At 45.8% G+C, this 13,538-nt stretch overlaps 1 protein-coding gene across 1 annotated transcript in view; it reads left to right on the top strand.

The window, feature by feature from the left end:
- Window positions 1-13,538, top strand: part of ASAP3 (ArfGAP with SH3 domain, ankyrin repeat and PH domain 3) — a 97,978-nt gene that overhangs the window by 74,844 nt on the left and 9,596 nt on the right. Inside the window, exons 6-12 of the mRNA XM_007935707.1 lie at window positions 10,102-10,213; window positions 10,437-10,522; window positions 11,051-11,126; window positions 11,289-11,375; window positions 11,734-11,843; window positions 12,750-12,819; window positions 13,183-13,270. Of these exons, the coding sequence (XP_007933898.1) occupies window positions 10,102-10,213; window positions 10,437-10,522; window positions 11,051-11,126; window positions 11,289-11,375; window positions 11,734-11,843; window positions 12,750-12,819; window positions 13,183-13,270 (629 nt within the window). The remainder of the gene's footprint in view (window positions 1-10,101; window positions 10,214-10,436; window positions 10,523-11,050; window positions 11,127-11,288; window positions 11,376-11,733; window positions 11,844-12,749; window positions 12,820-13,182; window positions 13,271-13,538) is intronic.

The following is a 13,538-nucleotide window of genomic DNA, read 5'->3' as shown; positions in this document are numbered from 1 at the left end:
CTCCCTCTGGGTAACTGCTGTGGCCAAGAAGTGACTACAACCTTGTCCCTGTCAGTTCTACTATATACCTAGGAATTCTTATAGAACATACAGATACACTTGCATAACCATTGTCTGCCAATCCTATACATGGTCATGGGCATACTCCCCCTGCATAGACATACCTAATAGTTTAGCCTGTCCACCCATTTATCCACCCGTCTACCAGTGTTTACTTTCACTGCCAGTACCATGGGTTCTTGATCATATGCCACCTCCTGAAATGGATGAACATTGACCAGTTTTTTTTTGGTATAGTGACTCTGTGTATTCCTTCCATCTTCTTTTGATGTTTCCTGCGTCATTCAACATATTGCCCATAGAATCTTTCAATATTGCAACTCAAGGCTTAAATTTTTTCTTCACTTCTTTCAGCTTGAGAAATGCAGTGTTCTTTCCTTTTGGTTTTCTAACTTCAGGTCTTTGTATATTTAATTATAATAATTTACTTTGTCCTCTCAAGCTGCACTTTGAAATCTTCTGTTTAGTTCTTTTATGTTGTCATTTCTTTCATTTGCTTTAGCTACTCTCCATTCAAGAGCAAGTTTCAGAGTCTCTTCTGACATCCATTTTGGCCTTTTTTTCCTTTCCTTTTCTTCATGGATGATGTTCTTGATGTTATCCCACAAGTCCTTTGGTTTTTGGTCATTGGTGTTCAATGCGTCAAATCTGTTCTTTAGATGGTCTCTAAATTCAGGAGGGATATAATCAAGGTCATATTTTGGCTCTCATGGACTTGTTTTAATTGTCTTCAGCTTCAACTTGAACTTGCATATGAGCAGTTGATGGTCTATTCCACAATCAGCTCCTGGCCTTGTTTTGGCTGAAGGTACTGAGCTTCTTCATTGCCTCTTTCCACAGACGTAGTCAGTCTGATTTCTGTGTACTCCATCTGGTGAAGTCCAGACATATAACCGCTGTTTCTGTTATTGAAAAAAGGTATTTGCAGTGAATAAGTCTTGCAAAGGAGGAGCTCTGATGGCATAGTGCCTAAGGCATTTGACTGCTAACCAAAAGGCTGGCAGTTCAAACCCACCAGCCACTTCTTGGAAGGAAGATTGGACAATCTACTCTGTAGTGATACCGCCTTGGACACCCAAGGAGGGGTCGCTGTAAGTCAGATCCGACTCGATAGCAGTGAGTTTGGTTTTTGGTTTTAAGTCTTGCAAAATTCTATCATGAGATCTCCAGTGTTATTTCTATCACCAATGCCATATTTTTCATCTACCAATGATTCTTCTTTGTTTCCAACTTTTGGATTCCACTCACCAGTGATAATCTACACATCTTGATTGCATGTTTGGTCAATTTCAGACAACAGAAGTAGTAAAAATCTTTAATTTCCTCATCTTTGGCTTTGGTGGTTGGTGCATAAATTTGAATAATAGTATTAACTAGTCTTCCTTGTAGGTGTATAGATATTATCCTATCACTGACAGTATTGTACTTCAGGATAGATCTTGAAACATTCTTTGTGATGATGAATGCCATGCCATTCCTCTTCAATCTATCATTCCCAGCCTAGTAGATCGTATGGTTGTCTGATTCAAAATGACCAAAACCAGTCCATTTCAGCTCACTAACGGCTAGGATATTGATCTTCATGCATTCCATTTCATTTTTGACAACTTCCTAATTTTCCTAGACTCATACTTGTACGTTCCACACTCTTATTATTAATGGATGTTTGCAGCTGTTTTTTCTCATCTTGAGTCATGCCACATCAGCAAAAGGAGGTCCTGAAAGCTTTACTCTATCCTTATCATTAAAGTCAGCTCTACTCTGAGGAGGCAGTTCTTCCCTAGTTGTCTTTTGAGTGCCTTCCAACATGAGGGGCACATCTTCTGGCATTATATTGGACAGTGTTTCAGAACTGTTTATAAATTTTTCCAGTAATGTATCAGACAGTGTTTCACTGCTATTCATAAGGTTTTCACTGACTAATTCTTTGAGAAGTGAATGGCCTCTTCCTTCTTCCAGGTCTTTCTTAGTGTGGAAGCTCCGCTGAAACCTGTCCACCATGGGTGACCCTGCTGGCATTTGAAACACCAGTGGCATAGCCTGCAGCCTCACAGTACTGTTTTATAATGTTTTTTTTCCACTTGAAAAAACATCGTAACCATCTTTCTACATCATTACATATTTTTATACAACATAATTTAAATGGATAACATATTTAATCCTCCCTTGTCATTCGGAAAGAGGACAGTGGTGGCTCAGTGGTGGAATTCTCACCTCCTGTGGGAGAGACCTGGGTTCAGTTCCCAGCCAGGGCACCTCAAGGGCAGCCACCACCCCTCTGTCAGTGGGAACTTGCATGTTGCTGTAATGCTGGCTAGGCTTCGGCAGTGCTTCCAGACTGAAACAGGCTGGGAAAGAGGCCTGCTGATCTACTTTTTGAAAATCAGCCATTGCATATCCTATGGATCACCATGGTCTGACCTCATCGTACATCAAGTCACCGTAAATCAGGAGCCAACTTGACAGCAGCTAAAACCAACAATAGTAATCACTGAGGAAGCATCCTTGAAAATAAGTCTTTGTTCCCACTTATTATTATTCGATTCAATGGCAGTGTTTTTTTTTTTTTTAATCATTATTTTTGTAGAGTCAAGTCCAAGAAGTGGATCCTGGAGTTTTTTTTTGTTGTTGTTGTTGTACCTCTGGCTCCTAGAGCCACAGAGACCTCCTGAGTCTGAAGGAGGGCCACGTCTTCTCCTTTCACTAGAATCTGTGGGTGTTGGTCCTGTGGTGAAGGGCATGGGAAGTGTGTGGCCATCCCTGTAGGTGCCTCATCCCTGCCTGTGATGGGCTGGGGCCATCTGTTTTCATTAGAGGCCCAGGGAGGTGTGCTGGGGACATGGGCTGTCTTTGTCTTTGTGATTTGATGTGGGGCCACATGGCTTTCATTTTCCTGAGTTATCTTGACTAAGGCCTTAGCTTTTCATGGCGTCATCTGCCAAATGGAAAGAATAAGCCCCACCCTGCTCACCTTCCCCAGGTAGCCCTGCTTTTACCATCTTTGTATACCGAGCCTGCCTGTAACATTTCATTTAGAGAAAAGGCTCCATTTTATTGTCAGGGAAGAGGGTTTGCTAAAGCTATTTGGTTAGTTACTGATAGGGCCTGAGCTGGGACCCAGGGTTTCTGTGTCTGGTGAACTTTCTGCGTGCTCAGTGGTCCGCTGGCTTCTGCTGTGCTTGCGCCATAGTTTGTGTAGGCACCCAGCACGGACGTCTGTATATGTTCTGTACTAGTTTTCTAGGGCTGCCCTAACAGATCACCTCAGCCTGTGTGGCTTAAAACAACAGGAGTTTGTTCTCACATTTCTGGAGGCCAGAAATCCAAGATGAAGGTGTCGGCAATGCCCTGCTCCCTCTGAAAGCCCTAGAGAAGGTTCCTTCCTTGCGCCTTCCCAGCCTCTGGTGGTTGCCAGCAGTCCTTGACGCTCCTTGGCTTGGGGCAGCATCACTCCAGCCCCTGCCTCTGTCTTCATGCGGCTGTCTTCCCTCAGTGTTTGTGTATCTCTGTGTTCAAATTTCTCTTATATAATAAAGGACACCAGTCATTGGATTCACGTCCACTGTAACCCAGTATGGCCTCATCTTAACTTGATTACATCTGCAAATTTCCAAATAAGTTCAAAGTCACAGGTACCAAGGGTTAGGACTTCAACATGTATTTTTAGGGGGGACATAGTTCAACTCACAACACTTTGCTTTTCATGAAGTTTCCAGCTACAGTCAGATACTGGTGAGCATAAATTGCTGTGTAACTCAACCTCATTCTTACCAAACCAGTCTGGGTAGCAGCTGATAGAGCCCAGGGCCCTGATGGCATCTGTCACATACCACCACATACCACCAGAGCCTCACCCCTTGGCTATTCATATAGGAGGAAGATTCCCCTCTCCACCTGGGGCTGCCTCTTAGGCTCTGTGGAGGGGCCAAGGTTATCTGGACTATTTCATGTACATGTCTGTTTCTTCAGCTGTAAAATAAGGTTGGTGATACCATGCAGGGTTGATGTGGTAATGAAGTAAGCACAATGCTTATAAAGTGCCCAGCACTTTTCTGTTCAGTAGGTATTTATTTCTGAGCCAGAATTGCAACCAGAATAGCACAGGAGGGACTAAGAGGTGGGAGTCCAGGCCTCTGTTCTGAGCATTTTCCTGGACCAGCTTACAGACTTGGGCAAATCTCCCATCTTTGAGTCTCAACTTCATCATCTGTCAAATGGTCCCTGACTGTGATCTCTCAGCAAAGGCACAGTGTGACTGTCACCAGCTGGAGGGAATCAGACAGGGGAGCAGGGAGGGGACAAAGCTGAGTCACAGTCAGTTACAAGGGCTGCCCCCAGTGCTCTAGCTCTGGACAGATCTGGTTCAAATCCTGGCTCTGTCAATCAGTAGCTGTGTGACTTGGACAAGTAACTTGTCATCTCTGAGCCTCAGCCTCCTCATCTGTAAAATGGGGTGATTCTTCCTGCCTTAGGAATTGCTATATGAAGGGCCTGCCAGAGCACCTGGCATAAAATTAGTACTTAAATATATAATCTGTATTAACAACAAGATAATACTTAGCAAAAGCTTCCTTTTTTCCAGGCACTGTGAGAAACCCTTTACATCTATTATCAGATTTATTCCTCCAGACTGGACCGTCATTATCCCCAATTACAAAATGGTAGCAAGAAAAGCATTGCCACCACAGTGCCTACCGTGGTGGATCCCATAGGTTATAGGTTTGTAAGGCAAGAAAGGTTGGTCAATGAGTAATCAAAATACAGAGTGTAGCGCCATATTGATAGCATCAGCACAGAGGTAGCAGGAAAAGTTTGGGTAGAGGGAGGGCTGGTCAGAAAAGGCATCACAGGAGAGGTGGCACCTCAGCCTGCTCAAGGCACCAAAGTTGGTGGGAGGTGCGGGATTTGTGTGGTTTCCTTCCGCTCCCATCTCCCTCGTTGGCTGCCTCTATCCACTGGGAGTACCTGTTCTCCACCCACTGAATAATACTAGATTGTTACTGTAGTTCCCTTCTCCAGTCATTGTGGCCTCTTGGTAACTAGCATTTAAGCTCTTTACACGCCCCATTTAATTTCATTCCTTCTGATACAACTCCATTCAAAAGAAATAAAAATATCCCTAATAATCTGAAATGTTTACAAAATGTTGGTGGTCCTTTGAAGATAGGGAGGAAATGGGAATCATTATTTTCTGGGAAAAAGCACTCCCAGCTATTCATTTGAGGTGTGTCAGGTCATCTCAGGATGTCAAACTTGATAGGGTAGATCTCTGAATCACCAGAGCCGAGAATGGGAGACAGAGCTGTTGTGAGTACTTCATGGCCTAGCCTCATGCTGAGCTGAAGAGCTGCTGTCCTTTAATCTACACAAGACCCTGTATACAAAATATAAAATAGGTAAGTTAGGAAGTTAACCTGTTGCTGTCGAGTCCAACTCATAGGCCCTGTAAGACAGAGTAGAACTGCCCCATTGGGTTTCTAAGGCTGTGATCTTTTTTATTTTATTTTATTATTGTGATTTGAGCAAATTCATTTTCCATGCAGCAGTTTGTATACATTTTATTTCATGACACTGATTGCAATTTCCCCCAGTGTAACTGTTCTCTTCCCACTTCCTCCCTGTAGTTACTTCTTCCCTGTCTCCTTCCCTCCCATGTATTCCTGCCCCCCAAGCTGTCTCCCTGTGTAAATACTGCCCTCTGTTCTTCCATGATTGATCACTGTAAGGAATGTATATCCCTGATGTAAATGTTCACCCCATGTGCCTGTCTGTTGTTTGGCTGGAAGTCACAGGAGTGAGTTCAGTTCCAGACCTGAAGGGTAACTAGGGCCCATAGCCTCAGGGGTCTCACCAGGCTCCATCAGACCAATAAACCTAGCCTTTTTTTTTTTTTTTAATGATTTTGGGTTTCTTCCACGTTGTTCTACTCTAGCCAAGCTCTCTTGCACCGATCCCCCTCTGAGTGGTTGACAGTAGTAGCTGGGAACCAACCAGCTAGTTCTTCTGGTCTTATGGTCTACTTGGACTAATTGTTTCCATGCGTCTTTGGTTTACTTCATTCTTCTTTGCTCTGGATGAGGAGAGACCCATTGTGCATCTAGATGACCACTTGCAAGCTTTTAAGACCCCAGTCACTACTCACCAAAGTAGGATGTAGAAAAATGTTTTTGTGCAGTATGTTATGCCAATTGAGCTTGATGTCCCCTGTGACCATGGTCCTAAGCCCAAAGGTCCAACTACTTGCTTCCCCAGGGTAGTTGGCTGTGGCCAAGAAGTCACCACAGCCTTGCCTCTTGTCAGCTCTACTTACTATACACTTGGACATTCTTATACTAAGGCTATAATCTTTATAGAAGGAGATTGCTACATCTTTCTCCTGTCGAGCAGCTAGTGGGTTCAAACCACTGACCTTTCGTTTAGTAGTCAAGCTCTTAACCACTGTGGCACCAGGGCTCTAAATAAGTAATCTATGCAAAAAAAAAATATGTGTGTGTGTATATATATATATGTATATAAAATACACCCTAACAGAATCACCAGTGATCATCATTAATCAGTAACATCATCATAATCCTGCCATTTATTGAGGGTTTACAACATGCCAAAAACTGTTCTAAGTGTTTCCTGTGCATTACGGCTCCTGTTGTTAGGTGCTGTCAAATTGGTTCTGACTCACAGTGACCCTACGTGCAACAGCAAACACTGCCCTGTCCTGCACCATCCTCACAGTTGTTGCTGTGTTTGGGCCCGTTGTTTTAGCTACTATGTCAGTCCATCTCATTGAGGGTCTTCCTCTTTTTCACTGACCCTCTACATTGCCAAGCATGATGTCTTTCTCGAGGGACTGGTATCTCCCGATAACATGTCTAAAGTACGTGAGATGAAGTCTCACCTTCCTCACTTCTCGGGAGCATTCTGGTTTTACTTCTTCCAAGATAGATTGGTTTGTTCTTCTGGCAGTCCGTGGTATATTCAGTATGCTTTACCAACACCGTAATTTAAATGCATCAGTTCTTCTTCAGTCTTCCTTATTCATTGTCCTGCTTTTGCATGCATTGGAAACAATTGAAAATACCATGGCTTGGGTCAGATGCACCTTGGTCCTTGAGGGGCCATCTTTGCTTTTTAACACCTAAGGACTACATATTGTTATTATTCTCATTTTGAATTGGGGAAACTGAAGCTTAGAAAGATTTATAAAGGTAAAGGAAGTGAAGGAGCTGCCATTTAAATCCAGAATCCACATTCCTAACCACTGTACTATGGTGTAAGGAGCTCTGGTGATATAATGGGTAAGGCATGTGGCTGACAACCAGAAGGTCAGCAGTTTATACCCACCAGCTGCTCCAGGGAAAAAAGATGAAGCAATCTGTTCCATAAAGATTTACAGCCTTGGAAACTCAGCAGGGGTCTCTATGAGTTGGAATTGACTTGATGGCAATGGGTTTGGTTTGGTTTTGGTAATACACACTATGGCTTGCTTTTTGTCCATTTATTCTGGGGCAGATGTCTTTCCATGTCAGTATATATAGCTGTTCCTCATTCATGAATATGGACACACCATGATTTATTGAGCTACTTGCTGTTGATAGACAGCTTATTTTCACTATTGAAAGATAGGGTGACACCATGCTTGGGGAGCTCTACCCTCTCCCCTACTAATCTGCCCCAGTTCTCACCCTCCTAGCCCCCCTCAGCAAGCTGCCAGGCTCATTGCTGACATACCACAGGCTTGGCCATTTGCCTCCGCTCTCTGCTGTTCATTTCCAGATCCCCAGGGGCACTTCATCTGCCTGACCCCCGAAGTCGGTTCACAGAGTCAGCTCCCACCCCAGCTGACTCTGCCACAAACTCCTGCTTGAGGTATCATAACTTTAGGAAAGTGAAAGAGGACCCCTTCTCAGAAAAGAGAGCAGGCCTGCAGCACTCCATCTTCTGCCAGTGGTTCTTACAGGAGCAGTTTGGCCACACAGCCCCAACAGGAGACATTTAGGAATGTCCGGAGACATTTCTGTTTGTCACAGATAGGGGAATGTTACTGGCATCTAGTGGAGAGAGGCCAGGGATGCTGCTGAGCATGCCGTAATTTACAGGGCAGTCCCTGCACCAAAGAGTTCTCCAGCCCCAAATGTGAGTAATTCCAAGCTTGTGGAACTCTGCTCTACAGGTATCCAGAGACAGATTGTGCATATCAACACTGTTCCAAAGACTGAGCTCAGTAAAGCCCTAAGCTTTAGAGTCAAAAGGGACCTAAGCACTCATTCAAGGCCATTGCTTCCTTGGTTTACAAACAGGAAAACTGAGGCCTACAAGACTAAAAATAATAACTGTTGTTGCGCCTTCTGTGTGTTAAGTCCTTTACATGCCCTTGTCTCATCTGGGTACCTGTGAGGACCCCCATATTCCAGGTAAGGAAACTGAAACTTGGAGAGAAGTAATGCAATTGGTAAGCAGTAGGCCCCATATTAAGCCCAGGTCTGTCTTTGCTCAGGACTGACGGCCACTTAGAAGCATTACTGTGAAGACATTTTTATATGGATTCGTGGTCATATGTACCCAGCCCCAGATAAGGAAATACGGTCATAATCTGATGGGCATAGGATTTCTAAGAAACCGTTTACACACACAGTTCCACCCCTCCCCAAAGAGGGAAAACAGTCAACCCTTGAGATTCCTAGGGGGAAGGCTCAGGTTACTCTTAGCTACTACAAGAATGGGAAGCACTTTCTATCTTCACTTAAAAGGAGCAACCAAAAAAAAAAAAAAACCAAACTCACTTCCTTCAAGTTGATTTTGACCCATAGTGAACCTTCCTTGGGCTTCCAAGGTGGTATCAATACGGAAGTAGATTCCCCAACCTTCCTTCTGAGGAGTGGCTGGTGGGTTTGAACCACCAGCTTTCAGGTTAGCAGTCAGATGCCTTAGGCACTATGCCACCAGAGCTCCTAAAAGGAGCAAAGGTCTTCTAAAACTTTCATGGGCTCAGAAGAGTGAAGTACTCTGTGGCCCTGTACCCTACCCTTCCTGAATCCCTTCTGCAAAATCAGAACAGGTCCCTCTGCATTCCACCTGGCCCCATCTGAGCCCCTCCACGCCCTGCATAAAAGCCTTGAAATCCTTCCAGTTCTCTTGGGGTGAAGACCAAGGACCTCAATGTGATCTTAATTGAACCCTGCGTGGGAGTCCACGTTGATGTGTGCCATCAAGTCGATTCCAACACAGAGCAACTGGGTGGGACAGAGTAGAATGGCCCCATGAGGTTTCCGAGGGTGTAGTCTTTATGGGAGCAGATCGCCAAGTCTTTTCTGCTACAGAGCCCCTGGTGGGTTTGAACTGCCAAACTTTGGTTAGCAGCAGAACATTTAACCATTGCGTCACCAGGCTCCTTATGGGACTCTGTGAGTGGTGCAAATAGTTGATCACTGGGCTACTAATCCAAAGGTTGGTGGTTCAAAGTCATCAGAGGTGCCTTGAAAGTAAGGCCTGGTGATCTGAATCCCAAAAGTCACAGCCTTGGAAACCCTATGGAGCAGTTCTGCTCTGCATACATGGGCTCCCCATGAGTCAGAATCAACTCAACAGTGACTGATAACAACATCAGATCTGCACAGTCTGGCCCTCATCTGGAACGACCTCCCTCTCCATCTCTGCATTCAAGCCCCTCAATCCTGTACATTCTCTGATCCCTCCTGCTGCAGTTGTCACATGGTCTGACCCTCCTACCTAGCCCTCGTTGCCTTCTCACGCATCAGTTCCCAGCTCAAGACAAGTTGGATCTCCCTACTTTCAGCTCCCACAGCAGTGGTCATGGTTGTGACTTAATTTGCGTCTCTCTCCCCCATGAATCTGTAGATTCTCTGACTCTGTTTTGTTCATCACTACACCTCCAGGCCCTCCACACCATCTGACACACAGGAACATGTGAACCACATGTTCCCCTTCACTCTAGGATATCCATAGCAGAGAGGAGATAACAGGGATAGTGGGACATGAAAGGGGCCGTGGGAAAGTTGTTCAGGCCTCTCTTTCCTTGGGATCTAGGGCCAGGCTGGAGAAGGAGAGGGATAGGGCCAGGGTGACAGGAGGGAGCCCTGGGGAGCTGGCCCAGGACACACAGAGAGAACGGCGCATCTTCCAGCTGCACATGTGTGAGGTAAGGGTGCTGTGGGGGTGCATGTGTCTTCCTGTCTGTCTCAAGTAAACCCCCTGGGGCCCAGTCATAGGCTCAGCTCACTTCCTGGCCAGATGGCCCTGTGGGATGTCACTGAGGCTTGGTCATGGCCAGGAGGACTAGCCTGGGACAGGGACTGCAGCCCCTTGTCCTCAGGATTCAGCTTCAGCTCCCATCGCACATCTCGCCCTGCCCTTGCTCCTAGTATTTGCTCAAAGCTGGAGAATGCCAAGTGAAGCAAGGACCTGACTTTCTGCAAAGCCTCATCAAGTTCTTCCATGCCCAGCACAAGTAGGTATCTCCCCAAGTGCCAATGATGCTGATCCCTGCCTTCACCCCCATGTACCTTGCCCCTTAGCCCTTTCAGGTAACACAGAACAAGGCCTGTCCCCGGGGTCCGACAAACCCTCGAGGACTCTGTGGATGGCTATGACTCAGTGGTACTGCTCTTTATCAAAACCAGAAAACCAAACTCACTGCCATCAAATTGATTCTGACACATGGTGACCCTGTGGTGGTGCTCACCATATATCAGGCACAAAGTGCTTTACACTCTTAGCTCACTTAATACCCCAACAACCCTATGAGCAGGGACTGTCACTGTCCTCATTTCATAGATGAGAAAACTGAGGGTCAGATTTACCAAGAGCATGCTGCTAAGTCACTGGGATCTGAACCCAGAGTGCCTGCTCTTGACTATCAGACTTCTCTGCTCCCAGGTCCCCTGTGATGCTTAGAGCAGCTCCTTTCCATACTTCAGACTTCACCTCTCATTTTCATCTCTCTCTGGTCCCTTATTTGGCTTGTGACACTGCTTAGCTTTTTCCAAGATGGCTGGAAAGCTGCCCAGAGCCTGTCTCCCTTCATTGAGAAGCTGGCAACCTCAGTACACACAGTAAGTAAGACTTTATTCTTGGGCATCTATCTTTCTGGAAAAACTGGGTGTGGAAGAACTAGTTCCTGCCCATGTAGTGAGGCCATTGTCCTCCTACTCTGGGTATGGGCTCTGCACCTGGACCTCTCCAGGCTGATGGTATGTCCTGCCTCTCTCCCACAGCTGCGCCAAGCCCAGGAGGAGGAACTGCAGAAACTAACTCAGCTCCGGGACTCTCTACGGGGGACACTACAGCTAGAGAGCAGAGAGGTCAGCTCTTGAATCATCCTTAAAGAAATGTCCTTCCCCCTTTGTTGGTTACCAGTGGTGGGAGGGGAAGGGAAAGAACATTGCAAAAATAAATAATAATAATAATGAGGGGAAAAAAAAAGAGAAATGTCCTTCCCCCTCTGTTGGTTACCAGTGGCGGGAGGGGAGGGGAGAGAACACTGCAAAAATTTTTTAAACATTAATAATAACAACAACAAAAAAAAAGAAATGTCCTTCCCCAAGGGAGGAGGGAGGAGAGCCACAGGATCCCCTTAGAAGTCTCCCTGAGTGAAGACCCTCAGAAGGGGGATCTTCCCAACCAGACACCTGAGGTCTCCTTTGCATGTCTGAGGAACAGGAGAGTCTGGGCCGGAAGAACTCAGGAGGTGGTTACAGCATCCACCAGCACCAAGGCAACAAGCAGTTTGGGACAGAGAAGGTGGGCTTTCTGTACAAGAAAAGTGATGGGTAAGTAGTGACTTAGAGAACTTAAGTAACTTGCCCAAAGTCACACAGCTAGTAATTGGCAGGGCAGATTCTCAGGGTTCCAGGATCAGTAGGCAATATGGAATCATCACAATCCTAGGTTGTACGTGACACCTGAGAACTTCTGGCAAAGGTTGCTGGTGGTTCTTAAGTTTAAAAAGATGAATAGCAGCAGTTAACATTTACTGATCATTCACTGTGCCCTGGATAGTCTCTGCTCCATGCAGTCACTCTTAGCCTCTGCAATACACTGAATATACCTGGAAATGAGTGTCAGCTGTGCTTTGCTCCATGGTAAAAAAAAAATACCAGTCTGAAATACAAAGGCCCTCATGGAATATGTTCATGTATTTACTAACTAATCAACTTCAAAGAAAAACCAAACTGACTGCCCTCGAGTCAGATCCGACTCATTGCAACCCCACCTTGGGTTTCTGAGGCGGTACCACTATGGAAGTAGATTGCCCAATCTTCCACCCAAGGAGTGGCTGGTGGGTTTGAACCACTAACTTTCTGGTTAGCAGTCAAATGCCTTAGGCACTGTGTTACCAGAGCTCCCTACTAATCAACTTAGAGAAGATAATTTTGTTAAATCTCCCTGTGTCTCTTCCATCAGACTAGAAACTCTTAAACGGCCAAAGCCACATTGTCCTCTTTAGAATGAAAATTCCCAGAGACTGGGACTTTTCTCCCCATCAGACTGGCAGCTTCCTAAGAGGGTGCTTCTGGAGGTTATAGGGTGTTGAGATCAGGGGAGCAAAGGGATAAAAAGGTGTGGTTGGAGGTTGTATAGGAGGCTTAAGCCCTGGCTCAGGACTCTGCCTGACACAGGGGAATCAGATGTGACCCTTGGGTCACCTTTCCTCTCTCCCTCTCTCTGGGTCCTAGAATTCGAAGAGTCTGGCAAAAAAGGAAGTGTGGGGTCAAGTATGGCTGCCTGACCATCTCTCACAGCACGGTGAGGGGCTGGGAATCTCAATACAGGATGGCTCCTCTCGTCATGGTGTTCTGAGGAAACAAGTGCCAAGACTGGCCCTCAGAATCGCTGGAAGGCTGCTCAGAGCCTGTCTCCCTTCATTGAGAAACTTATGTGCACTGATAGAACAGGATCCAGGCATCTGGAGACCCTTGGTGGGAGGAAGGATGGGGCCCAAAGCCTTCAACATAGTCTTCATCCTCATATGCTTGAGGTGCTGGGGAGGGGAAACATAAGCTGGAACAGGATTATTATACCCGTTTAACAGACTAGGAAACTGAGGCCCAGAGAGTTTGGAAGGCCCAAAGGGTAACATGTCCATCTTCCATTCCCAAATTCCCACAGATAAATCGGCCACCAGTGAAGCTGACCCTGCTGACGTGCCAAGTGAGGCCAAACCCTGAGGAGAAAAAGTGCTTCGACCTGGTGACCCGTGAGTGGTCCCTGTCTCTCTTCCCCAGGGCTCTTCTAAGAGAACTGTCAGCTCCTAAGAGGCTTATATTAGGGGATTTATGTCCAGTTCCTCTTGTATTTATTAAAAAGCTGCTACTATAGGCATAAGATGTCTTTAGACTCTGGATGATCTTTTTAGAGGTTCCGTCCAACATCACAGTAAATATTAAAATACACTCAAATCATAGTTGAACCTGTAGGCTTGGGACCATAGTCGCAGGGGACATCAAGCTCAATTGGCATAACAT

The sequence above is a fragment of the Orycteropus afer genome, unplaced genomic scaffold (genome assembly GCF_000298275.1).
Source record: "Orycteropus afer afer isolate SDZICR_OR568_19922 unplaced genomic scaffold, OryAfe1.0 scaffold00031, whole genome shotgun sequence".
NCBI classification, from domain to species: Eukaryota; Metazoa; Chordata; class Mammalia; order Tubulidentata; family Orycteropodidae; genus Orycteropus; species Orycteropus afer.
The sequence above is the reverse complement of the archived record's forward strand: the minus strand, read 5'-3'. Positions and strand labels throughout refer to the sequence as shown.